Below are 26,350 nucleotides of genomic sequence, written 5' to 3'. Positions count from 1 at the left end.
TAAGCTAGATTCCCACTCGACCGAAAAATGTTGACGTCCATCACGTAGCCGACAGCAGAAATTTGAACCTTGAAGGAGAGAGGTATGGAGTGGCAACCCCATTCTTAAAACGTTGCCTCTGAACACCCCCCCCCGCCCCACCTACGGCACCGAAGTCCTCCCAGCATCCTCAGCAACGAAAACAAAACAAATCAAGCCCTCCACACCCCACCCATGCTCTCGTCTGTGATTGGTGCTTTCTCGCGAAGGCGCGAAATTCTTGGCCTAGTCGCAAGACATATCTTCGCCAGGTGAGGACGCAAAGTAGCGAAAATTCAATGTGGAGTTATGCGCGATCATTAATTTTTCGAATCCCCGTAAGTTTTAATTAAAATGGTGGCCAGAAATATAAAACACTTTCTCTATGGAATAACGTCCGCTCGTTTCAATCCATTTCACTAAAATTTAATACACTGGTTCGCTATGTCCTTTAGATAGGCTTTAAAGGCCGACTTCCAACGAAAAGGGTTCTAGCGAACTGAAAACCGAGCATCGAGACTAGCAATGAAGCGACCGTGCCGATTTTCGAAGTCCCGCTTGGGTCAAAAGTTGGAAGGGTGTAGCGAACTAATAAGCCTTACACGCGAAAACCAAACCAAACTCAACTTTAATAATAACAGAGATTTATTGAGATCATTAAAAATTAAACTAACAGTCCTTTTTTCATACTGCGCGTTATAAATCGAGATTAATTTACAATCAAAGAACTCTATCCGTTAACTCCTCAAGCAACTCTGGTCTTCGTCATTTTACACGGGTTGTTATATACAAGTTATAAAAAAGTTCCAAAATAGCATCTAGTTTTTTACAGTTCGTGACGTCAAGTTGCGACATCCACCCCCCGATGGACACAGTTCATCATTGTGAAACTTCTAAATGGTGCAACATCTGTATAGCTCGTCGTAAGATTGTCCCTCCAGGAAGTTTGATTGCCACCGCTCGGATCAAGCCATCGCGTCCGGGGAAAAGTTGCTGTATCCTGCCCATACGCCAGCTTTGTCTCGGTAGTTTTGACTCAGCAAGTAGGACCACATCGCCTTCTTTGAATTCGCGAACTCCATGTACTGGTTTACTAGCATGTGCGGTCTTTAATTCCAACAGGTAGATTTTACTCCATCGATTCCAGAACTGGTCCAGCAGCATTTGTCTGTAGCGTAGCCTTTTAGTTAGCTGGTTTCGTCCGACTGATGATGGTACTTGCGAGAAATCTTGACTCGGGATACTTGTTAGGCGTCTTCCGATAAGAAAATGGGAAGGGGACAAAGGAGAGGGTTCGTCTATGTCTGTAAAATTGTATGTGAGGGGCCTGGAATTAATGATGGCTTCAATCTCGATCAAACTGGTGTTCAGCTCCTCATACGTCAAATAACTACGCCCCAGTATTTCTTCAGACAATCTTTCTCCGATCTTACGAGCCTCTCCCAAAATCCACCCCACCATGCTGCTCGCTCCACGATATGTTTCCAATGGATGCTTCTTTGGCCCAGGAAGTCTTGGAACTGGTCTTCCGCGATTTTGTTGTAGAGAACCTTTAAGTCCTTCTCAGCTCTTTTGAAGGTCCGAGCGTTGTCTGAATAAACCGTAGATACGAGTCCTCTTCGAGAAATGAATCGGCGAAAAGACAATATGAACTTTTCGGTGCTTAAGTCAGTCACTGCTTCCAGGTGTATGGCTCGAGTCACTCCACAAGTAAAGAGCGCGATGTATGCTTTGTTCTCTCCTTCCTCGCCTCTTATAAACAATGGTCCAGCAAAATCGACGCCGGTGGTAGCGAACGGAGGAGACTCTGTTATTCGATCAGCTGGTAAAGGAGCTGGTACTTGGGCTCTGGCTTGGTTCGGAATCTTCTGCATCTCCCGCAATGATGGACGATTTTCTTTACAAGCTGTCGTCCTTTTGGAATCCAGAATTCTTCTCGCAACTGGACAAGGGTGCTATCGAGCCCACCGTGCTTGACCATCTCATGCGAATTCCTTGCTATTAACTCCGTTAAGTAATGATCGGCCGGTAGCAGGTACGGGTGCTTGAGCCCATAACATATGGTGGCTAACTGAAGACGTCCCCCAACTCTTATGACTTTATCCTCGAGGAACGGTTGGAACTGAAGTAACTTCGAGGTCTTGGATTAGGGTTTCTTCTCAGATAACCTTTGGTACTCTTCCGCATATGCTTGGCGCTGGATCTCACGTATCCAATAGAGTTTGGCGCTTAGGAGCTCTGTAGCGGACAAAGGACCTCTCTGTCTCGAAGATTCGTTGGTCTTTAGATTTTGAATGAAACGTTGGATCCAAGCGGTAATTCTGTAGATTCGATTTATTCGACTGTATCTTTTGACATCCAAGAGGGGTTTAGGATTCAAATTGCAGAAGAGCGCAACGATCTTCCTTCGTTCATCCAGCATGATTTCTTCGTCTGGACATGTAGCTGCTTTCGAGGAACTGGGCCATAAATCTTTCTGTTCCGTCAGCCATGGTGGTCCCTTCCACCAAAGGGAGTTTTCTGCTAAGTTCCGGATATGACACCCTCTTGATGAAATATCGGCTGGATTAAGCTGGCCGGCTATATGTGACCATCGACTTGGCTCGGTATGTTGCTGGATAGCTGCAACTCGATTGGCGACGAACGGTTTCCATTGCTTGGATAGACCTCGAATCCAATGCAAAACTATTTCCGAATCTGTCCAACAGCTATAGCTGGATACAGTGCCTTCGAAGACTTGCATCGTGTGGTTTAGAAGCCGGGCTCCTATAACAGCTGCCATGAGTTCTAGTCTTGGAATGGTAAGGGCCTTTATGGGTGCAACTCTAGTTTTTGAAGAGACCAATGATACTCCAATGTCTCCATCTTCAGTCTCGTGGCGTAAATACAGGACAGCTCCATAAGCTAATTCGCTAGCGTCGCAGAAAAGATGGAATTCTTGATATACGACCTTGGCGTTGAAACCAGTGTAATACCATCTCGGTACTTTAACCCTGTCGACCAATCTCAGCTCCATGATCCAATCATCCCATGTCTCTTGCACTTCCACTGGTAATTTATCGTCCCATCCGACTCCCTTCACCCATAACGTTTGGAAAAGGCATTTTACTCTGATCAAGAATGGTGATAGCAGACCAATAGGGTCGAAAACTCTCGCCGCTGCCTTCAGGACACCTCGCTTTGTATCTTCTTTGTCTTTCAGTAGGTCGAGCAATGAAGATATGTCGAATGTAAGTAGGTCTTCTTCATGATCCCAGGACATGCCAAGGACTTTGAGCAGATTAGAGCTTGACACCTTGCCGAGTAGTTTTACGGGTGTACTATCTTCAGTCCATAAATCGGTTAGTTCTCGGCAGTTGGTCACCCATTTCCTCAGATTCATGCCAGCGTGACTGAATATCTCCTTTGACACGCGATATACTTCTTTGGCTTCGTCAACAGTCTCTCCCCCCGTGACTAAATCGTCGACGTAGAGTCGTTTCGCCAACATGTCGCTGATTTCATGATACTGGTACTCATACTTCTTGAAATGACATCGTAGAGTGGCTGCTAATAGGAACGGACTGGAGGCGACCCCAAATAGAACCCTAGTCATTCGTAAGTGGATGATTTCCAACGGCTCATCTGGCTTTGGCATAGTCTTTATCCATAGGAAACGGACATAATCTCTGTCAACAGGGTCGAGATATATCTGGAGGAAGGCTTTCTCGACATCACTCATTAGGGCGATTCGGTACTGTCTAAACTGGATCAGAATGGTTAGTAAGTCTGGAACCAGGCTGGGCCCAACATGCAGGCAAGAGTTGAGCGAAGGGAATCCCTTCTCATGTGCCGAGGCATCGTGGACTATTCTCAATTTCGTTGTGGACTTGTCATCTCGGATGACAGGGAAATGAGGCAAGTAGTGTAGCCCTTCCTTTTGGTTTATGTTTTGCTCAGGAACGTATTCTGCGAAGCCTTGGTCCAACATCTCGGATACAGCGTCTTGATATCTCATATAGAGGACAGGATCTTGTCTTATCTTCTTGACTAAGCCTTCTAGCCTCCTTTTGGATAGGGCCATATTACTGCCAATTTTGTCTTGACTGTTCTTCCATGGTAGTCGAACTGTATATCTTCCGGCGACGAAGGTGAGGGACTTCTCGTGGTTAACCAATACTTCGTTTTCAGACTTCGATGATACGGATTCCTCTGTTATTCCAAGAGACTCAATCTCCCAAAAGGCTTTTAATGACGCTGCTATCTCGGTCTCTTGAACGCTGACTTTCATGACTTGGATAGAATTAACAGATAACGACGTACTTTGTGCCCCATGAACCGACCAGCCAAAGATGCTTTTCACCGCTACCAAAGATCCGTCCATGCGCTTATTCTCTCCGGTATTTAACGCCCAAAAGTAATCGACTCCGATCAATACCAGGACCTCTTGTCGGTTATGTCGCTCAGGGGTAGATTGCTGTCTTCCATGTACCTCCGAATTCCATTTCCAGGTACCGTGACCATCGCTCCGCTAATGACCGGTACTTCTAAGGCTTCAATATCCGCAAACGCCTCAGGATTCGTAGTACTTCTTAATGTCAGTTTTACCCTTTTTCTGGTAACTCGTTCAGGTTTCTCTTTCCCGAATGGGAAAACATCGACAACTTCCTCCTTTACGTCTGGAAGGTTTAGACGGCGTCGCAAATTCCCTTGAATGAACCTTCCTTCGCTGGCTCCATCGAACAGGCATCTGACCGGTACTCTGGAGTTTTCACCCTCTGCGTATGCGACCACTGTCTGAAGTAGTAGTCGTTGGGATAAGTCTCTTTCACATTGTGGCATAATGGTACTCATCGCCATGGTACGTTTCTCTGGTTGCGAGCTGTCTTCCGACTCTGAACTGATACTTTTAGGCTCAGATTGATCTTCGAATTGTTTACGGCAAATTGACTCGTGGTGTTTCCTTTGACAATGTCCACATCTGGCTCCTGATGGACAGCGACGTGCCATGTGACCTTGGGCAAGACAAACGAAACATCGATTTTGGCTCTTGATGAGTTCCGTCTTCTGGTCTATCGATAATGCTCGACATTCTCTCGTAGGATGTTGTAAATCACCACAGTACATGCAGGACTTGCTCAGTGCTGTTTTGAGTACTGCTGTTGTAGAAGGCTTGTTCCTAAGATTACGGTAATGTTTGGAATGGCTGGATTCGTTCTTGGCATTGTTGCTAGTCCATCGGCTATTGAATGCTGCATATTTCTCGTCCTCGTCTTTACGAAGAGCTGTGGCTCGTTCCCTGCTTTCCACTTCCCGCTTAAGATACTCCAGCAAGGTTTGCCCGCTCTGCTCTTCATCGTCATACCGCCTATTGTACTCTAGCAGAATCTCATGCGGCAAAACTTGCGTTAAGATAGGATAGAGAAAGGTGCCATACGTTTTTACGGACGTTCCCAAAGCCTCTAGACTCTCCACTTGAATTTCGCAGGTGTCATAAAGATGTCTTAACGATGTTACATCCGACGCTCTTTTAACCGGCTGAAGATGTAAAAGCTTCACCATGTGTGTGTTAATTGCATCCGATCTTTTGCCAAAACGGTCGCTCAACTTCTCTATCACGGCTTCGTAATTTTCTTCTGATAAAGTATATCCTCCTATTGCTGATAACGCTGGGCCCTCAAGGAAGGATTTAAGATAGGTGAATTTATCCACCGCCGCTAACGTAGGATTCTCGTGAATTGAAGCCTCGAATTGACCCCAGAAATTCTGCCACTCGGCTAGATCTCCATTGTACTTTGGAATGGTTAATCTTGGTAGTTTTACGGTTGCTGACCTGTTGCTATTTCTCTCTTGGGCGCGAGTCTCGTGCAGGATGACTTCTGATGGTCTTCCCTTGCCAAAATCGCGGTTCGAATTTCAAGACTTATTTAAGTACCGTAATAAGTCCCACTAGGTACACCGGCAGTCCAAAAACGAGACTTATTTGAGTTTGGATTTCTAAATTTACAAGACTTGTAGCAGTACCCCTCGAGTCTCTTAATTGGACATTCCATTAAGTCTCTTTTTTGGACACTATAGTAAGATTCTTTCGAATCTCTATTTTGGATACTATTGTAAGTTTCCATCGGGTGTTCATATTTTGATACTAGAGTAATACTCCCTCGAGTCTCTTTTTGGACACTTTAGTAAGATTCCCTCGAGTCCCTTATTTGGACATTATAGTAAGACTCCCCGAGTCACATTTTCGGACACTATAGTAAGATTCCCAGGAGTGTCTTATTGGGATACTATAGTAAGATTCCCAGGAGTGTCTTATTGGGATACTATAGTAAGATTCCCTCGAGTTTCTTTTTTTGACACTAAAGTAAGATTTCCTCTAGTCTCTAATTCGGATACTGTAGTAAGACTTCCAGGAGTGTCGTATTTGAATGCTAATGTAAGATTTCCTGCAGTCTTTTTTTTGGACACTAATGTAAGATTTCATAGAGTCTTTCATTTGGACACTATAGCAAGATTCCCTCTAGTCTCTACTTCGGACACTGTAGTAAGACTCCCTGGAGTGTCGTATTTGGATGCTATTGTAAGATTTCCTCGCATCTCTTATTTGTATACTATTATAAGATTCCCTGGAGTCTCTTGCTTGTATACTATTGTAAGATTCCCTCGAGTCTCTTCCTTGTATACTATTATAAAATTCCCTGGAGTCTCTTGCTTGTATACTATTGCAAGATTCCCTGGAGTCTCTTACTTGTATACTATTGTAAGATTCCCTGGAGTCTCTTACTTGTATACTATTGTAAGATTCCCTCGAGTCTCTTACTTGTATACTATTGTAAGATTCCCTCGAGTCTCTTACTTGTATACTATTGCAAGATTCCCTCGATTTTCTGTTGTTTAATTGCAAATTGCAAAAAAAAACAGGGAAAAACTATGCTGGTACACTCTAAGAATATGGGGTGTGCCTTAACACCTTTAAAAGTAGTTTATATGGGTCCAAATTTGACACCGTTACAGGTGTTCATTTACACCCCTAAAAGGGTTTAATAACACTTATTTGAGCAATTGGTGTCAAAGATAAGATTAAAATGGTGCAATAGAGGTGTAGTTTAACACCTTTTTAACTCTTATATCGAACTAAAAGTTAATTTTTTACTCTCATATGAGTGTTTGATTTATTCGCGAATAGCGCTATATTCATAGCAAGGTTCCACCTTGAGAGAACTTAGGAGGACAGTTCTAACATGCAGAGCTATAACCCTTTAGACAAGGGTAGTTCTCTCATGCAATGTGAAACTGCACAAAATCCAGCGTGAAACTGCATGATATGTTGGTCATTTTCACCGACTTAATAACTTCTGAAATGGCAGAAAGTTTTAAATTAGTAAAAATGCATCGGGTGTTAAATTGGTTTTGGAGGCTATAATATCCCAGCAGTAGATACAGACGAACTCGTTAAATTTAACTAAGCATGGGCGAATACCAGTTTTTGACTGTCGAGACGAATATCGAATAGTGAAAAATTTTCTTATCGAATACCGAGACGAATAGTTGTTTGGGAACCGAATATCGAATAATTAGGCTTAACTTAAAATTGCCCTTATCGAATAGTTATCGAATAGTCCTAGAAATAGAAGGATTAAAATCAATTTAAATTGTATTTAGAATCTAGATGCAATTAGAATTAGTACCGAGATGACAAGTATTTCTAACTTTCGTTTATTAATGTTATTAATTATTTACTCCAAAAATGTCTAAGTGGCCAATAAAAAGCGTGGGAAAAAAGAAGAAAAGAAAAAACGGTCCACAGACAAACTTTCACACGCTATAGAGTAGTAGCACTTCAGGCCTATTTTCCCATAGAAACTTATACATTAAAAAGTGTAACTGCCATTACTTTTATAAAACATTTTTAGGGTTAATATTTTTGTTTTCTCGAATAGTTAATCGAATATTTAACGAATAGTTAGTCGAATATTTAACGAATAGTTAGTCGAATATTTGACGAATAGTAGGCCCGAATAGTAAAATTCACTATTCGATATTCGTTCGAATACCCGAAATGGGGCTTATCGAATATCGAGACGGTTATTCGTCTCGATATTCGATCGAGTTATTCGTGTTACTCGAGTATTCGCCCATGCTTAAATTTAACAATCTCTTTTCACGAAGAGTTTTTCGAACACCAGAAACGCGTTTGACCGAATCTACTCTAAAATATTTAAAAAAAAAAAACATTTTCTACTCTAATTTTACTCAAAATAAAGATAAGACATGTCACAAAAGCATGTGCCCCACATGTTGGCCTCTCAAGCTGGCGTCTATAGTCCATAACGGTGGAACGAATTCTACGCTACACCGTGGCCACAGGTCTCTTCAAGGCCTGAATATGTGGGTGCACAATATGCCTCTGACATTGGTGCAAGGATGTGAGCCCCCCCTCTCCACAATTGTAACAATAATAATAATAGTCGCCCTACTGTGAGGCCAGTACCTAACCTAGTCTCGTTTTTTTAGTGTCACACAATACTTTTAAGAGTATCGCGTAACACATTCAAGAGTGCAATAGCGTTGCTAGGGCTTAAAATTTGGGGGGCTTAATCTTATTATTCGTATATTAAAGATATACAAACTTTTATGATAAGGAGTACGGAACCGAGTTATTGACTATGAGACAATTGTAGATGAAAGAATTTCGCTCGTCTTTTTTAAGTTTAGTTTTCGTTTGCTTTTAGTCCCCACTACTGTTTGATATTGAAATTCATCTCTACAAAGATGAACCTTAACGAACTTTTCATTATAATTTATATACACTATATTGTTAAAGAATTTTAGGGGGCTACGAGCAATTTTTTGGTATAGTTTACGGATTATTTTGAGGGGGCTAACTTTTAAATTTGGGGGCGCTATAGCCCCCATAAAAGGCCTAGCGACGCCACTGCGAGAGTGTCGCATAACGCTTTTAAGAGTGTCACCTAACACGTTTAGCAGTGCTTTATGAATGTACAATACCGTTGGATTAAGAATTTCCTTGTTAATTTTATTTAATGGATAAAAATATATTCTTTCATGAATATCATCTTTAAAAAAAACGTTTAAAAATTAAGGTTTTCAATAAATTTTTACTGTTCGGATTGACTTTAATATTAAAACATTAATGAAAATGAAAGACTTTTTTAAAAAACCCGCAGTATACTATAATTTTACATGTTTAATTTCAAAACGGTGTTTTAATGGTGTTATTTTACACCGAATTTACACTTTAAATTGGCCCCTAAAAACTCAACGTAATAAAACTCTCTTTTGGGTGTTTTTACGGTGTTTACACCATTTTAACACTTCCATTTCTTAGAGTGTAGAAAGAATCTCTTTCCAATCTCAAAAACTAAGCCTTATTTGGTGAGATTAAAATGTGTCTTATAGGAGTCCTATAATAAGTCGCAGATTTGTGTTCTCAATGAAGTCTAGAAAGAATCGCTTACCAATCTCAAAAACTAAGCCTTATTTAGTGAGATTAAAATGTGTCTCATAGGAGTCCTACAATAAGTCGCAGATTTGTGTTCTCAATCAAGCCTAGAAAGAATCGCTTTCCAATCTCAAAAACTAAGCCTTATTTGGTGAGATTAAATTGTGTCTTATAGGAGTCCTATAATAAGTCGCAGATTTGTGTTCTCAATCACGTCTAGATAGAATCGTTTTCCAATCTCAAAAACTAAGCCCTATTTAGTGAGATTAAATTGTGTCTCATTGGAGTCCTACAATAAGTCGCAGATTTGTGTTCTCAATCAAGTCTAGAAAGAATCGCTTTCCAATCTCAAAAACTAAGCCCTATTTGGTGAGATTAAAATGTGTCTTATAGGAGTCCTATAATAAGTCGCAGATTTGTGTTCTCAATCAAGTCTAGAAAGAATCGTTTTCCAATCTCAAAAACTAAGCCCTATTTAGTGAGATTAAATTGTGTCTCATAGGAGTCCTATAATAAGTCGCAGATTTGTGTTCTCAATCAAGTCTAGAAAGAATCGTTTTCCAATCTCAAAAACTAAGCCCTATTTAGTGAGATTAAATTGTGTCTCATAGGAGTCCTACAATAAGTCGCAGATTTGTGTTCTCAATCAAGTCTAGAAAGAATCGCTTTCCAATCTCAAAAACTAAGCCTTATTTGGTGAGATTAAAATGTGTCTTATAGGAGTCCTATAATAAGTCGCAGATTTGTGTTCTCAATCAAGTCTAGAAAGATTCGCTTTCCAATCTCAAAAACTAAGCCTTATTTGGTGAGATTAAAATGTGTCTTATAGGAGTCCTATAATAAGTCGCAGATTTGTATTCTCAATCAAGTCTAGAAAGAATCGCTTTCCAATCTCAAAAACTAAGCCTTATTTGGTGAGATTAAAATGTGTCTCATAGGAGTCCTACAATAAGTCGCAGATTTGTGTTCTCAATCAAGTCTAGAAAGAATGGCTTTCCAATCTCAAAAACTTAGCCTTATTTGGTGAGATTAAAATGTGTCTTATAGGAGTCCTATAATAAGTCGCAGATTTGTATTCTCAATCAAGTCTAGAAAGAATCGCTTTCCAATCTCAAAAACTAAGCCTTATTTGGTGAGATTAAAATGTGTCTCATAGGAGTCCTACAATAAGTCGCAGATTTGTGTTCTCAATCAAGTCTAGAAAGAATCGCTTTCCAATCTCAAAAACTAAGCCTTATTTGGTGAGATTAAAATGTGTCTTATAGGAGTCCTATAATAAGTCGCAGATTTGTGTTCTCAATCAAGTCTAGAAAGAATCGTTTTCCAATCTCAAAAACTAAGCCCTATTTAGTGAGATTAAAATGTGTCTTATAGGAGTCCTATAATAAGTCGCATATTTGTGTTCTCAATCAAGTGTAGAAAGAATCTCTTTCCAATCTCAAAAACTAAGCCTTATTTGGTGAGATTAAAATGTGTCTTTTAGGAGTCCTATAATAAGTCGCAGATTTGTGTTCTCAATCAAGTGTAGAAAGAATCTCTTTCCAATCTCAAAAACTAAGCCTTATTTGGTGAGATTAAAATGTGTCTTATAGGAGTCCTATAATAAGTCGCAGATTTGTGTTCTCAATCAAGTCTAGAAAGATTCGCTTTCCAATCTCAAAAACTAAGCCTTATTTGGTGAGATTAAAATGTGTCTTATAGGAGTCCTATAATAAGTCGCAGATTTGTATTCTCAATCAAGTCTAGAAAGAATCGCTTTCCAATCTCAAAAACTAAGCCTTATTTGGTGAGATTAAAATGTGTCTCATAGGAGTCCTACAATAAGTCGCAGATTTGTGTTCTCAATCAAGTCTAGAAAGAATCGCTTTCCAATCTCAAAAACTAAGCCTTATTTGGTGAGATTAAAATGTGTCTTATAGGAGTCCTATAATAAGTCGCAGATTTGTATTCTCAATCAAGTCTAGAAAGAATCGCTTTCCAATCTCAAAAACTAAGCCTTATTTGGTGAGATTAAAATGTGTCTCATAGGAGTCCTACAATAAGTCGCAGATTTGTGTTCTCAATCAAGTCTAGAAAGAATGGCTTTCCAATCTCAAAAACTTAGCCTTATTTGGTGAGATTAAAATGTGTCTTATAGGAGTCCTATAATAAGTCGCAGATTTGTATTCTCAATCAAGTCTAGAAAGAATCGCTTTCCAATCTCAAAAACTAAGCCTTATTTGGTGAGATTAAAATGTGTCTCATAGGAGTCCTACAATAAGTCGCAGATTTGTGTTCTCAATCAAGTCTAGAAAGAATCGCTTTCCAATCTCAAAAACTAAGCCTTATTTGGTGAGATTAAAATGTGTCTTATAGGAGTCCTATAATAAGTCGCAGATTTGTGTTCTCAATCAAGTCTAGAAAGAATCGTTTTCCAATCTCAAAAACTAAGCCCTATTTAGTGAGATTAAAATGTGTCTTATAGGAGTCCTATAATAAGTCGCATATTTGTGTTCTCAATCAAGTGTAGAAAGAATCTCTTTCCAATCTCAAAAACTAAGCCTTATTTGGTGAGATTAAAATGTGTCTTTTAGGAGTCCTATAATAAGTCGCAGATTTGTGTTCTCAATCAAGTGTAGAAAGAATCTCTTTCCAATCTCAAAAACTAAGCCTTATTTGGTGAGATTAAAATGTGTCTTATAGGAGTCCTATAATAAGTCGCAGATTTGTGTTCTCAATCAAGTCTAGAAAGATTCGCTTTCCAATCTCAAAAACTAAGCCTTATTTGGTGAGATTAAAATGTGTCTTATAGGAGTCCTATAATAAGTCGCAGATTTGTATTCTCAATCAAGTCTAGAAAGAATCGCTTTCCAATCTCAAAAACTAAGCCTTATTTGGTGAGATTAAAATGTGTCTCATAGGAGTCCTACAATAAGTCGCAGATTTGTGTTCTCAATCAAGTCTAGAAAGAATCGCTTTCCAATCTCAAAAACTAAGCCTTATTTGGTGAGATTAAAATGTGTCTTATAGGAGTCCTATAATAAGTCGCAGATTTGTGTTCTCAATCAAGTCTAGAAAGAATCGTTTTCCAATCTCAAAAACTAAGCCCTATTTAGTGAGATTAAAATGTGTCTTATAGGAGTCCTATAATAAGTCGCATATTTGTGTTCTCAATCAAGTGTAGAAAGAATCTCTTTCCAATCTCAAAAACTAAGCCTTATTTGGTGAGATTAAAATGTGTCTTTTAGGAGTCCTATAATAAGTCGCAGATTTGTGTTCTCAATCAAGTGTAGAAAGAATCTCTTTCCAATCTCAAAAACTAAGCCTAATTTGGTGAGATTAAAATGTGTCTTATAGGAGTCCTATAATAAGTCGCAGATTTGTGTTCTCAATCAAGTCTAGAAGCAATCCTTTTACAGTCTCTAAAACTGAGCCCTTTTATGTAAGACTAAATTTAGTCTCAAAGGAGTCCAATATGAAACCATTATATTTTTTAACAATTTTTGAGACAAGTTTGGTACCCAAATATCCTTGATCCTTAATTTAGACTTACTTTATACTAAAATAAGACTCTCATTTTGGTAAGGGTTTCTACCACTGAAGCTGTTATGGCCTTTGTTGCTCGTGCCGTCCAAACAATGATCTTCTCGGCATAGTCCTCCGCTGAATCCACCTCGGCTTCGATGTCTGTCTCGTCCATCATCGACTGTATTTGTGTATTTAGCTGGTTAAGACTGATGCTCTTGCCTTTTAATTGCTCCAGTAATTCTCCCAAGGTTTCTCGATCCGGATTCTCATCTAGTAGACACATTTCGATTTTATTCAATAGTACTGTCGTTCGCTGGCGAATAACTTTTCTTGATTTTTTAATGGTCTCCATAGGTAGGTTAGGCATGTAAGATCCTCAAGTATAATAGTTCTTCCGATGAATTCCTCAGATTCAGCGGCTCATGAACTCTCGTATTACTAGTCCACTAATTTCTCGTTCTCAAAGTTCTCATTCCCGGGTTTCGGCACCAAAATGTAGCGAACTAATAAGCCTTACACGCGAAAACCAAACCAAACTCAACTTTAATAATAACAGAGATTTATTGAGATCATTAAAAATTAAACTAACAGTCCTTTTTTCATACTGCGCGTTATAAATCGAGATTAATTTACAATCAAAGAACTCTATCCGTTAACTCCTCAAGCAACTCTGGTCTTCGTCATTTTACACGGGTTGTTATATACAAGTTATAAAAAAGTTACAAAAATAGCATCTAGTTTTTTACAGTTCGTGACGTCAAGTTGCGACAAAGGGTCCTCGCTAACTGAAAGCCGTGCAATGTGATTGTAGCGAAATGAAGATGAACAATAGAAATCCTTTTAAATTTATTTCCTCTCGAATTTTTGCTTTCCTCTGAAGGAAATTCTCTATTGCGTATCTTCAGTTAGCTAGAGACACATTGCACGGCTTTCAGTTAGCTAGAACCCTTCCATCTTTTACCCCAGCGGGGATTCGAAAATCGGCACGGTCGCTCCATCGTTAGACTCGATGCTCGGTTTTCAGTTCGCTACAACCAAAAGCGCATAGATCAGAAAGTGAAGAACATTAAACCTTTCCAGCCTTTAGCAACGGTATTCGTGTAAAATGAGAAGCAAGGGGGGACACAAATGGGTGGTTGGTGAGCCTCGTTTTCAACTACCAATCAAATCAGAGATATTTTAGGTCATCGTTAATGTCACGTGACAAGCGGAAAGTAGTTCGCGATGGTAGCGGCTCCTGGGGATAGTGGGGAATACTATTGAGAAATCGGCTGCTTAACTAGGCTTAACGGTTGTTCTTTAGCGCTCTTTCGGTTCAATCGTCGTGGAATTTTCAAGTTTCGTTAAGTTGAATTTTGATATTGTTTTTCATGCATTCTATTGCACCTTTAAGTTTTCCGTCTTTATCAATCAGGAAAAAGTCATCCTTTTCATAGCTTTCTAAAATGTTTGCTAAATTCAAATCTGACATTTTGACAAATGTGCCGATTCCCGACTACCTAAATGACTAGATTATATTAAGCCTTGGAATTAAACTATAGCAGACGACATGAAAATAAAGAAATAAGTGAACTATATTTTCGAGCCAACTTACGCATGTACCTTGTGTAAAACTACGCGAAAGTAACTCTCCGCCGCGGCATAAGACCAACTCTTCCCTTCGCTCTGTAAGGGGGACGGAAATCTTGAATCGACTATGGGGGAACTCATTTTTCACGTTGCGGTTTAGGCTTCTCGTTCTTCACTTTCTGGTTACCTATGCGCTTTTGCTACAACTCTTTTCGATGGAATTCGGCCTTTAAACCTTTGGGATTCAATTTGCCCCCGTCTTTCAAAATGGCGACCCAAAATTAAACCAAAATGTGACGACGGGAACCGCCGGGGCCTTTGCTGCTGGTAATTTAATAAATAAAACGCTTGGTTTACCAGTTTATTTGGAAAATTGTGTACAATGTTTTTTAATTATATTGTATAGTTTCCTGCAAAATTTTATTTCATACAAAGCCTTAAATTTTACACTAATTTCGGCCTAACTTTCATCTCCACTTTCTTTAAAGAGTAACTATGCCCTTTAAAGGCGTGCCAGGTCACTCCTGCGCCATAGGTCTGGTTTTTACCTCTTAAGTAAAGGCCGTTTAAGTTAGCCTTATGGCAAGCTCCATACCACCAACCGCCTTTAAAGTTTTCCACGCATTGAGATGCGTTTGTTCTGTCGTAATCGTAAGTGTGGAATGTCTTATTATTATGGTAACCCAATGAATCCCCAGCGTCTCCTTCGTAGCCTACTACTTTAAGTTTGTAATCTTCTAATTCAGTTGAAACGCGAAAGGTGTTATAAAGAGCGTATCTCTTTGTTCCCTCAAAATCTTCCATGTCCACTCTCAACACCATTTCTCGTTCGTTTGACAGAGCAAATATTGCATCATTACCTGTAAGGTAGTGATTATTTTAACATCCCCTCTCTCTCTCTCTCTACGAATTATTTTATTCGTTTTAAATGAACACACCTAACCAGAATTCGAGTTTTAGGTCACCAAATCCGTCTTTGTAATCAGCCCAGCTTCTGTAGAAATTTTCTTGATCACCAGCTAAATCGGTTCGTCTTTGAATCACCTGTAAAGATGTGTGTTTTGAAAAGGTCTACTTGATGTAGGGGTGAAACGAAACATCTGGTATGTGGATGCTAAAACGTTAGATATGGCTTCAACGTTACCAGTTCTCCAAAGTCCGTAATGTTTGAAGCCATATTTAACGTCTTTGCATCAATCACAAATCGCTTGAGCCGTCAAACACCAGATTCTATTTTACCCCCAACATTTGAAAATGGTCCATTATACCAAAAGTATAGAGATATAAAAACAAAAAGTACACTTTGTTGAAACTTGCTGGCGCCATGTAATATGAGAAGCCCCCCTTTAGCTCTCTGAATAGTGTCGTCCCGCCTCTGCGTATGATAACCTTCCCGGCCGTGGCGTAGGGAACATGCCGTGAATAGGCTCGTAAAGTAGTAGATGCTAGCTCTAGTATCAAAAATTAACACTTGGATCGCCAGCATCATGTACTATTTTCTATAAACCCATGACGTCAGGACGAGGGGCGGACGTTTTGGAAAAAGTGTACGGGATTTCGAAATCCAATTTGATTTCTTCGGATTTTGTTTGATTTCAAAATCCGATGAAATCCAATTTATTTCATCGAATTTTGAGATTTTTACCGTGATTTCGATGGATTTTGCGATATTTCCCTTTATTTCGTTGGATTTTGAGGTTTTTGCGTGATTTCCTCGGATTTTGAAAATTTTCCCTTGATTTCTTCGGATTTTGTGATTTCTTTTGATTTTGGATTTCGTGAATTTTGTAATGGATTTCGCGATTTCTTTGCTGATTTTGTGATTTCTCTTCTGATTTCGTGATTTCTTTGTTGATTTTGTAATTTTTAGCCACATCGTAGTATACGATGAGGCTCTTAGTTTGATCTGCCCTGTTGTCATTCTCGTAGTAGTAGTAGTATCGTTCGTCATTTTTGAACGTCGAGAGAAAATATTTTTCTTTTTGGTTAACGTTACAGTTCACAGGTGGAGTTTTAAACTTGATACAGGGAAGAGATTATATTTTTTAAATTTTCTTCCTCCACGGTGAATCGAACCGCGGACCTATCGCTCACCAGCCCAGTACTAAGCACCCTCGCCTAAAACCGCTTTCTAGGAAACGCTCGCGAATAGAGGTAGTCTCGGAGAGTTTGTCAGAGACAGGGTCCCTTCCTCTCTCTCTCTATCTCTTCAACTAGGAGTCATGATCTTATTTGAGGCCAGGAGATATAACTTCGCGAGAGGAGAGGCAAAAAGTATATTATATAAATTTTAACCGCCCGGGAAGAAGTTTTTCCAATTGATCTCGTTGTTCTAATTTACGTACTTTACGATCATACGATGTGGCTAATATTTTTGTCTTGACAAACTTGTTTTACTGATTTTGGGATTTTTTTTACGGGATTTCGAAATCAGCGTTGATTTCGGATGACTTAAGTTGGATTTCACGGCTAGCGTACGGGATTTCATGAATGACCGACCCTCGCGTCAGGAAGTTGTTCCCTGATTGGTAAACTCGTGTAGGGGGGTTGAGAGGAGGGGGATAGTTTGCTTCTCATTATTAATGAAGCGTACTTTTCGTTTTTATATCTATATAATTTTGATTACACTTACCGTCCATCCTCCAGTTGTCGTATCCATGTCGCAAAATACTTCGATAGATCGATTCAGATAACGAGGCCAAACGCGATAAATTCCACTTACACGGAAATGTAGCTTGTCCTTAACTTCGTAACAGTTTGATACCAGCGAAGCGCATGCTGATTTGGATTTTTCGAGCTCTACTTTACTCCTTTCTTTCGTGGGGGACTCGCAAGACAGTTCTACAATGTCATTGAAATAAATTATGCTACATAATTAAAAATTGAATGATATCTACTTACGCTCTAGTTCTCCCAGTTTCAGCTTTGCATTGTAAATAAAATCTTGCATAATCACTACTACGCTTTCTGTCGATTCCAAACTGCCCTTCAAAGTAGATACAATAGCGCAGGTTTTGCAATCTTGAAGAAATTCTACTACGGCTACGCTATTATTGTCAAATTTCTGGGTCTCATTTACATTTTCAACATTCAAAGCTATATCGTCTTGCCTATGCGGCTTTATTAAAGACGATAGTAAAATTAGAATTATAAGCGATTTTTCCAGTATAGTTCTCATGGTTATTTGATTGTTTGTGATTTTCATACTAAAACCACCGGCTTATATATTCATTCCATCATAAAGTAATAAGAGATGTTCCATAAGTATAACACTACCTATACTTTGTAACGCTAGAGACTTACAGCTCGAGCTAGTTCGAGAACGACAAGCGAGAATTGACTACACTCGGTTTTGCAGTCCATCTTCTTATTCAGTCTGTATTAAGCCTTTGACAGCGCCTCACCAGGCGTCGCTTTACGAGAATCTATGACGTTCCACCTATATCACTTCATGACAAGCTCTCTTTAACCAGCGACAAACTTATGGAACATATGTTATGAACTTATGATGCCATCAAGGAAATTCTGGTTTATTTTCTGATTTATGAATCATGTTTAGTTAGATATAAGAAAAGTAGTAATCGACGGACATCCCATGATTCATTTTTATTATAAAGAGGAACTAAACTTCATCCGTTGATAATTATAGTATATACCAAACTAGCAGCAAAGGCATCCGGTGTTGTCCGTCGGAACTTTTTTAGCCACATCGTATGATGAACATCTACGATGTGGGTCTTAGTTTGACCTGTGGCCTGTTGGTGGTGGTGGTGGTGGTGTGGGCGTCGTGAAAGAGAACTGCCTTAGACAGTATAAAATTTTTCGATCGTCATTGAAGGGAGAGTGAATGGGAGAGAATTGTGGTGAGGTGATATTTTTCGTTCGTGTATTTTAAAAGGGTGGGGATTATGATAGTTAGGTTAAGCCATATACTCTCCCTTAAAAATTCCTCTCACCCGTCGACAATAAGAGTTTGACAGCTCCCCTCTTTCAACATTCAAAGAAATCGAGGGAAATTTTGAAAGCAAAAGCAAGTATTTACTGACGTTCTTTTTAGAATGGTCTTAAGGCACCGGGATATTACAATTATTGTGTGTGTTACCGAATTCTTTCTCTTTCAAACGCTTCAGGCCATAAGTTCATGTAAGAAATTTATAAGATGCGAAAATTATGCGTCGCCACAAGTTTATGTCATAAACTAAAACTTTCTGTACGTGTATTAATTGAGCGTTAAGTACTTGTAAACTCATCGAGGGGATAATCACTAAAACTATCTGTTCTTCGATTCGCCGGAATACTACAATTACGGCGTAAGTAAATTTATACTGGTAATAATTTTATCACTGTTTAGGGTAGGGCATCGAGGGGCTATTCACTGTGATTTAATGCACGGTAAATCATTTAAGAATTGTAAGAGATAGCGCTATTCACTCATTAGGGTAAGGTATAGATGGGTTATCCACTCATTAGGGTAGGGTATAGAGGGGCTATTCACTCGTACGATGGGGCTACTATTACGAGCCCTTGGGTCGTCTTGTTTACTTCTATAAATGGCGGCAAATGGTGGACCAAAAATGTCTATTATATGGGGAACCAGTGTTCTAAATATTAGTGAAATCGTTTGAAATGATGAATTTTTTTTTTTTTTACACTTTGGGCCGCCAATTTTGACGATGACCGTGGTTTGTATAGATCTTTCTCAGTGCGCCTCTTATACAGCACAAGTCCTTGGAGATGATGTGGTTGAACTGGTAGAAGCCCATTGGCTGACGCCTTAAGCTAGATTCCCACTCGACCGAAAAATGTTGACGTCCATCACGTAGCCGACAGTAGAAATTTGAACCTTGAAGGAGAGAGGTATGGAGTGGCAACCCCATTCTTAAAACGTTGCCTCTGAACCCCCCGCCCCGCCCCACCTACGGCACCGAAGTCCTCCCAGCATCCTCAGCAACGAAAACAAAACAAATCAAGCCCTCCACACCCCACCCATGCTCTCGTCTGTGATTGGTGCTTTCTCGCGAAGGCGCGAAATTCTTGGCCTAGTCGCAAGACATATCTTCGCGAGGTGAGGACGCAAAGTAGCGAAAATTCAATGTGGAGTTATGCGCGATCATTAATTTTTCGAATCCCCGGAAGTTTTAATTAAAATGGTGGCCAGAAATACAAAACACTTTCTCTATGGAATAACGTCCGCTCGTTTCAATCCATTTCACTAAAATTTAGTACACTGGTTCGCTCTGTCCTTTAGACAGGCTTTAAAGGCCGACTTCCAACGTAAAGGGTTCTAGCGAACTGAAAACCGAGCATCGAGACTAGCAATGAAGCGACCGTGCCGATTTTCGAAGCCCCGCTTGGGTCAAAAGTTGGAAGGGTCCTCGCTAACTGAAAGCCGTGCAATGTGATTGTAGCGAAATGAAGATGAACAATAGAAATCCTTTTAAAGTTTATTTCCTCTCGAATTTTTGCTTTCCCCTGAAGGAAATTCTCTATTGTTCATCTTCAGTTCACTAGAACCACATTGCACGGCTTTCAGTTTGCTAGAACCCTTCATTCTTTTACCCCAGCGGGGATTCGAAAATCGGCACGGTCGCTCCGTTGTTAGACTCGATGCTCGGTTTTCAGTTCGCTACAACTCTTTTCGATGGAATTCGGCCTTTAAACCTTTGGGATTCAATTTGCCCCCGTCTTTCAAAATGGCGACCCAAAATTAAACCAAAATGTGACGACGGGCACCGCCGGGTGCCTTTGCTGCTGGTAATTTAATAAATAAAACGCTTGGTTTACCAGTTTATTTGGAAAATTGTGTACAAATTTTTATTATATTGTATAGTTTACTGCAAAATTTTATTTCATTCAAAGCCTTAAGCTTTACACTAATTTCGGCCTAACTTTCATCTCCACTTTTTTTAAAGAGTACTTATTCCCTTTAAAGTCGAACCAGTTCACTCCATCGGCATGGCTCTTGTGGGTACCTCTTAAATAAAGGCCGTTTAAGTTAGCCTTATGGCAAGCTCCATACCACCAACCGCCTTTATAGTTTTCCACGCATTGAGATGCGTTTGTTCTGTCGTAATCGTAAGTGTGGAATGTCTTATCATTATGGTAACCCAATGAATCCCCAGCGTCTCCTTCGTAGCCTACTACTTTAAGTTTGTAATCTTCTAATTCAGTTGAAAGGCGAAAGGTATTATAAAGAGCGTATTTCTTTGTTCCCTCAAAATCTTCCATGTCCACTCTCAACACCATTTTTCGTTCGTTTGACAGAGCAAATATTGCATCATTACCTGTAAGTTAGTGATTATTTTAACATCCCCCCCTCTCTCTCTCTCTCTCTCTCTCTACGAATTCTTTTATTCGTTTTAAATGAACACACCTAACCAGAATTCGCGTTTTAGGTCACCAAATCCGTCTTTGTAATCAGCCCAGCTTCTGTAGAAATTTTCTTGATCACCAGCTAAATCGGTTCGTCTTTGAATCACCTGTAAAGATGTGTGTTTTCAAAAGGTCTACTTGATGTAGGGTTGGTAAAACGAAACATCTGGTATGTGGATGCTAAAACGTTAGATATGGCTTCAACGTTACCAGTTCTCCAAAGTCCGTAATGTTTGAAGCCATATTTAACGTCTTTGCATCATCCACAAATCGCTTGAGCCGTCAAACACCAGATTCTATTTTACCCCCAACATTTGAAAATGGTCCATTATACCAAAAGTATAGAGATGTAAAAACAAAAAGTACACTTTGTTGAAACTTGCTGGCGCCATGTAATATGAGAAGCCCCCCTTTAGCTCTCTGAATAGTGTCGTCCCGCCTCTGCGTATGATAACCTTCCCGGCCGTGGCGTAGGGAACATGCCGTGAATAGGCTCGTAAAGTAGTAGATGCTAGCTCTAGTATCAAAAATTAACACTTGGATCGCCAGCATCATGTACTATTTTCTATAAACCCATGACGTCAGGACGAGGGGCGGACGTTTTGGAAAAAGTGTACGGGATTTCGAAATCCAATTTGATTTCTTCGGATTTTGTTTGATTTCAAAATCCGATGAAATCCAATTTATTTCATCGAATTTTGAGATTTTTACCGTGATTTCGATGGATTTTGCGATATTTCCCTTTATTTCCTCGGATTTTGAAAATTTTCCCTTGATTTCTTCGGATTTTGTGATTTCTTTTGATTTTGGATTTCGTGAATTTTGTAATGGTTTCGCGATTTCTTTGCTGATTTTGTGATTTCTTTGTTGATTTTGTAATTTTTAGCCACATCGTAGTATACGATGAGGCTCTTAGTTTGATCTGCCCTGTTGTCATTCTCGTAGTAGTAGTAGTATCGTTCGTCATTTTTGAACGTCGAGAGAAAATATTTTTCTTTTTGGTTAACGTTACAGTTCACAGGTGGAGTTTTAAACTTGATACAGGGAAGAGATTATATTTTTTAAATTTTCTTCCTCCACGGAGAATCGAACCGCGGACCTATCGCTCACCAGCCCAGTACTAAGCACCCTCGCCTAAAACCGCTTTCTAGGAAACGCTCGCGAATAGAGGTAGTCTCGGAGAGTTTGTCAGAGACAGGGTCCCCTTCCTCTCTCTCTCTATCTCTTCAACTAGGAGTCATGATCTTATTTGAGGCCAGGAGATATAACTTCGCGAGAGGAGAGGCAAAAAGTATATTATATAAATTTTAACCGCCCGGGAAGAAGTTTTTCCAATTGATCTCGTTGTTCTAATTTACGTACTTTACGATCATACGATGTGGCTAATATTTTTGTCTTGACAAACTTGTTTTACTGATTTTGGGATTTTTTTTACGGGATTTCGAAATCAGCGTTGATTTCGGATGACTTAAGTTGGATTTCACGGCTAGCGTACGGGATTTCATGAATGACCGACCCTCGCGTCAGGAAGTTGTTCCCTGATTGGTAAACTCGTGTAGGGGGGTTGAGAGGAGGGGGATAGTTTGCTTCTCATTATTAATGAAGCGTACTTTTCGTTTTTATATCTATATAATTTTGATTACACTTACCGTCCATCCTCCAGTTGTCGTATCCATGTCGCAAAATACTTCGATAGATCGATTCAGATAACGAGGCCAAACGCGATAAATTCCACTTACACGGAAATGTAGCTTGTCCTTAACTTCGTAACAGTTTGATACCAGCGAAGCGCATGCTGATTTGGATTTTTCGAGCTCTACTTTACTCCTTTCTTTCGTGGGGGACTCGCAAGACAGTTCTACAATGTCATTGAAATAAATTATGCTACATAATTAAAAATTGAATGATATCTACTTACGCTCTAGTTCTCCCAGTTTCAGCTTTGCATTGTAAATAAAATCTTGCATAATCACTACTACGCTTTCTGTCGATTCCAAACTGCCCTTCAAAGTAGATACAATAGCGCAGGTTTTGCAATCTTGAAGAAATTCTACTACGGCTACGCTATTATTGTCAAATTTCTGGGTCTCATTTACATTTTCAACATTCAAAGCTATATCGTCTTGCCTATGCGGCTTTATTAAAGACGATAGTAAAATTAGAATTATAAGCGATTTTTCCAGTATAGTTCTCATGGTTATTTGATTGTTTGTGATTTTCATACTAAAACCACCGGCTTATATATTCATTCCATCATAAAGTAATAAGAGATGTTCCATAAGTATAACACTACCTATACTTTGTAACGCTAGAGACTTACAGCTCGAGCTAGTTCGAGAACGACAAGCGAGAATTGACTACACTCGGTTTTGCAGTCCATCTTCTTATTCAGTCTGTATTAAGCCTTTGACAGCGCCTCACCAGGCGTCGCTTTACGAGAATCTATGACGTTCCACCTATATCACTTCATGACAAGCTCTCTTTAACCAGCGACAAACTTATGGAACATATGTTATGAACTTATGATGCCATCAAGGAAATTCTGGTTTATTTTCTGATTTATGAATCATGTTTAGTTAGATATAAGAAAAGTAGTAATCGACGGACATCCCATGATTCATTTTTATTATAAAGAGGAACTAAACTTCATCCGTTGATAATTAGAATATATACCAAACTAGCAGCAAAGGCATCCGGTGTTGTCCGTCGGAACATTTTTTTACTTCTATAAATGGTGGCAAATGGAGGACCAAAAATGTCTATTGTATGGGGAAACAGTGTACTAAATATTAGTAAAATCGTTTGAAATGCGCGGACGTTATTCCATAAAGAATGAGCCGCCATTTTTGACGATGGTCGTGGAAAAGCGCCACTTATACAGCACCAGTACTTGGAGATGATGTGGTTGAACTGGTAAAAGACCATTGGCTTACGCCTTGTATTGAGCTAGATACCCACTCGACCGAAAAATACCGACGGGCATCAGGTAGCCAACGGTAGAAATTTGAACCTTGAAGGAGAGAGACATGGAGTGGCAACCCCATACCTATAACGTTGCCTCTATACGCCCACCTACGGCACCGAAGTCCGCCCAGCACCCTCAGCATTTAGGTAAGGTTGTACAGTACGAAATCTGTCTTAAAATACAATAGCGCTACGTGGCAGCACTTAACAATCGCCTGCCGAAAAATAGGGGCGTGCGCGAGGTACACTGGGAGAGTTATGGTGCCGCAGCCCGGAAGTCCTCCCTCAAAATTTCCAATCCAGCTCATATACCCCTGTTTGAACTTAACGCCGGACCCCGGCGGTAGTCCGTTCACACTACGACCGAATTTTGAGTCTGGCGGTAGATATTTTTGGGTCACGTGACCAATGGAAGTGGTTTCTCAACGGAGCAAACTGACATATCTATTTTCTTAGTTTCATTGTTCCCAAAAAGCCCCCTGGTCAACTACTTCTAATAGCTAATATCAAATACAATTAGTAACAAGTTGGGAAAACCAAAATATTACCTCTCCGAGTCAAGACGACTACTTACAAACTTATTTACCCAGATATGGAAATGTTTCTTAAGTTAAAATTTATGAAATATTAAAGCAGTATACAAAGCATAGCAAATATACTGTAAATCAGACGACATTTTACATCCAATAATGATATACTTGTACACATTAAAATCATCCGATGGGGGAAAAACGGGAAATGAAGAGATAAAACTTTGGAGGGATATTACCTTTACGTGTTTGTAAAGGCCCAATTTTCTACTCCTCAACTGTATGCCCTCTATGTTCAAAGCCATATTCACAACAGGGTTGCCATATAAACACTATTCTCTCGTTTCACCTCAACGATTTTCTTAGTTTGTCAACATGACTGTTAACGTTACATAACACCAAAGCTTATTTGTGGCTACACACACTGAAAGTAAATGCGTACCATAAAAAGCATGAAAACACGAAGCTATTATCCGATTACGATCAGACCTTTCACTGGTCTGGGCTGCGTTCAGCACAGCTCACCAAAAAAGACAGCGGATTTTGGAAATGTTTACCGGTGAGCTCTGTCGTCATAGCTTTTCTCCGGTCATCGGCGTTTTATATATGACGCTAGCGCAGTAAAGCGTGCAAGGTACCAAGGCTTAACAAAAATTGTATGATAACATATTTATAGAGATAGATAACAACTTTTATAATTAAAATTAGAAGCTAACATATCTCTTAAAATTCTCGCGTGATCAACTAGTTTCACTTTCACGCCAATTAAATAGCTAGAGTCCCATAGAGCTATTTGTATTAATTCCTCCATGGTTTTTTCGCCAAGCTGAGAACTACGCGTATTACGTCACGTTATCCAAAAAGCCGACTATTTTCTTTGAAGACCGCGCTAGCTCAGCGCCGTGACGTCAAAATTCAAAAATAAAATCCCGTTATGTAGGACACTGCTAACAGCGTTGGGCTCTGCTGAACGCGACCCAGATTTCCACCATGATCATAAAATCTAAACCTAATTATTTAAAAGTGTATTTAACTTTCGGCTCACTCTGAACCGTTAATGTCTCTGCATTACAGAAACGAAAACAAAACCCAAGCGTTTACTTTTTGGTTCACTAGGCCTCTTTACAAATAAAAGTTCATTTGACCAACATAGTGGCGTTGTGCTTGTATTCACTTTAGAAAGGATTATGCTATAAACAGATGTAGTATAGCTAAAGTGACCATTTATTTTTTACCCCAAACCGGGACGGCTTGGAAACACTAGAAACAAACTAAAATTAGGATTGAAGTAAACACAACTAAGATTTTTCTAAGGGTTGATATTGTCTTTCTTATATTTTTCTGAAGCACAGATTTGTTTATGGAGGTCTGGTGATGATTTTAAGCAGGGGCGCCGATCATTGATTTTCTCAGGGGGGCTGGGGCCCAAGGCAACACCAGGGAGCTCAGCCAAAAATTTTAATTCCTAATAGAAAATATGAATTATGATATTATTGAAAAGAAAGTGTTTTTATAGGAAATATAGTACTAAAAATCCTCATAGGTAAACCTATTTTAGCTTAAACTAATCGGATTTTACTTTGAAAAGCAAAGCCTATTGAAAATATTATGTATAAAAAATTCAGAGCGAGCGAAGCGAGCTCCGCAATATCGCTGTCTATAAATTTGTTCTCGATGAAAGAGCTAAATTTTGATAAACTTGGCGCTTAACTCTTTTGAAGGTTAGTTTGCGTTTAGGCATTTTGAATAAAAGAAGACTCACTCGTCACTAGAAAAACTACACAAGTCACCTTGACATTGTTCACAGATTTGAAGAAATATTTAGCAGACTACATAATTACATATACCGCGCGATAATCAAACCTGGGACAATTTCCAGAAAACGGGACTTTTTAGTGTCCCGAGGCATTCTTCGGGGACACCGGGACAAAGTTTAACAAAACGGGAC

General features: G+C 39.5%; 5 protein-coding genes across 5 annotated transcripts; all 5 read right to left on the bottom strand.

Annotated features, from left to right (window-relative positions):
* Positions 1-897: 897 nt before the first annotated feature.
* Positions 898-1,892, bottom strand: LOC149610559 (uncharacterized). The gene is made up of 2 exons (XM_089859551.1): positions 1,477-1,892; positions 898-1,408 (listed from the first exon to the last, which is right to left on the bottom strand). The coding sequence occupies exons 1-2, from the start codon at positions 1,890-1,892 to the stop codon at positions 898-900; spliced, it is 927 nt and encodes a 308-aa protein (XP_089715677.1).
* A 272-nt stretch (positions 1,893-2,164) lies between these two features.
* LOC149610558 (uncharacterized) lies at positions 2,165-4,381 on the bottom strand. Its single transcript, XM_089859550.1, has one exon. The coding sequence runs from the start codon at positions 4,379-4,381 to the stop codon at positions 2,165-2,167; it is 2,217 nt and encodes a 738-aa protein (XP_089715676.1).
* Positions 4,382-4,428: 47 nt separating this feature from the next.
* Positions 4,429-13,250, bottom strand: LOC149610557 (uncharacterized). The gene is made up of 2 exons (XM_089859549.1): positions 13,077-13,250; positions 4,429-5,889 (listed from the first exon to the last, which is right to left on the bottom strand). The coding sequence occupies exons 1-2, from the start codon at positions 13,248-13,250 to the stop codon at positions 4,429-4,431; spliced, it is 1,635 nt and encodes a 544-aa protein (XP_089715675.1).
* Positions 13,251-14,929: 1,679 nt separating this feature from the next.
* LOC149610556 (techylectin-5B-like) lies at positions 14,930-18,246 on the bottom strand. The gene is made up of 5 exons (XM_089859547.1): positions 18,193-18,246; positions 17,438-17,654; positions 17,169-17,377; positions 15,475-15,580; positions 14,930-15,396 (listed from the first exon to the last, which is right to left on the bottom strand). Exons 1-5 carry the CDS (start codon positions 18,244-18,246, stop codon positions 14,981-14,983), a joined length of 1,002 nt encoding a protein of 333 aa, XP_089715673.1. The 3' UTR covers positions 14,930-14,980.
* Positions 18,247-20,404: 2,158 nt separating this feature from the next.
* Positions 20,405-22,728, bottom strand: LOC149610555 (techylectin-5B-like). Its single transcript, XM_089859546.1, has 3 exons — positions 22,558-22,728; positions 20,910-21,015; positions 20,405-20,820 (listed from the first exon to the last, which is right to left on the bottom strand). The coding sequence occupies exons 1-3, from the start codon at positions 22,582-22,584 to the stop codon at positions 20,405-20,407; spliced, it is 549 nt and encodes a 182-aa protein (XP_089715672.1). The 5' UTR covers positions 22,585-22,728.
* Between the last annotated feature and the right edge of the window lie 3,622 nt (positions 22,729-26,350).

Source organism: Phalangium opilio, unplaced genomic scaffold (assembly GCF_054372755.1).
Source record: "Phalangium opilio isolate 3A_F unplaced genomic scaffold, DU_Popi_V2 ptg000329l_1, whole genome shotgun sequence".
NCBI lineage: Eukaryota > Metazoa > Arthropoda > Arachnida > Opiliones > Phalangiidae > Phalangium > Phalangium opilio.
This window is presented reverse-complemented; position numbering and strand designations above follow the sequence as displayed.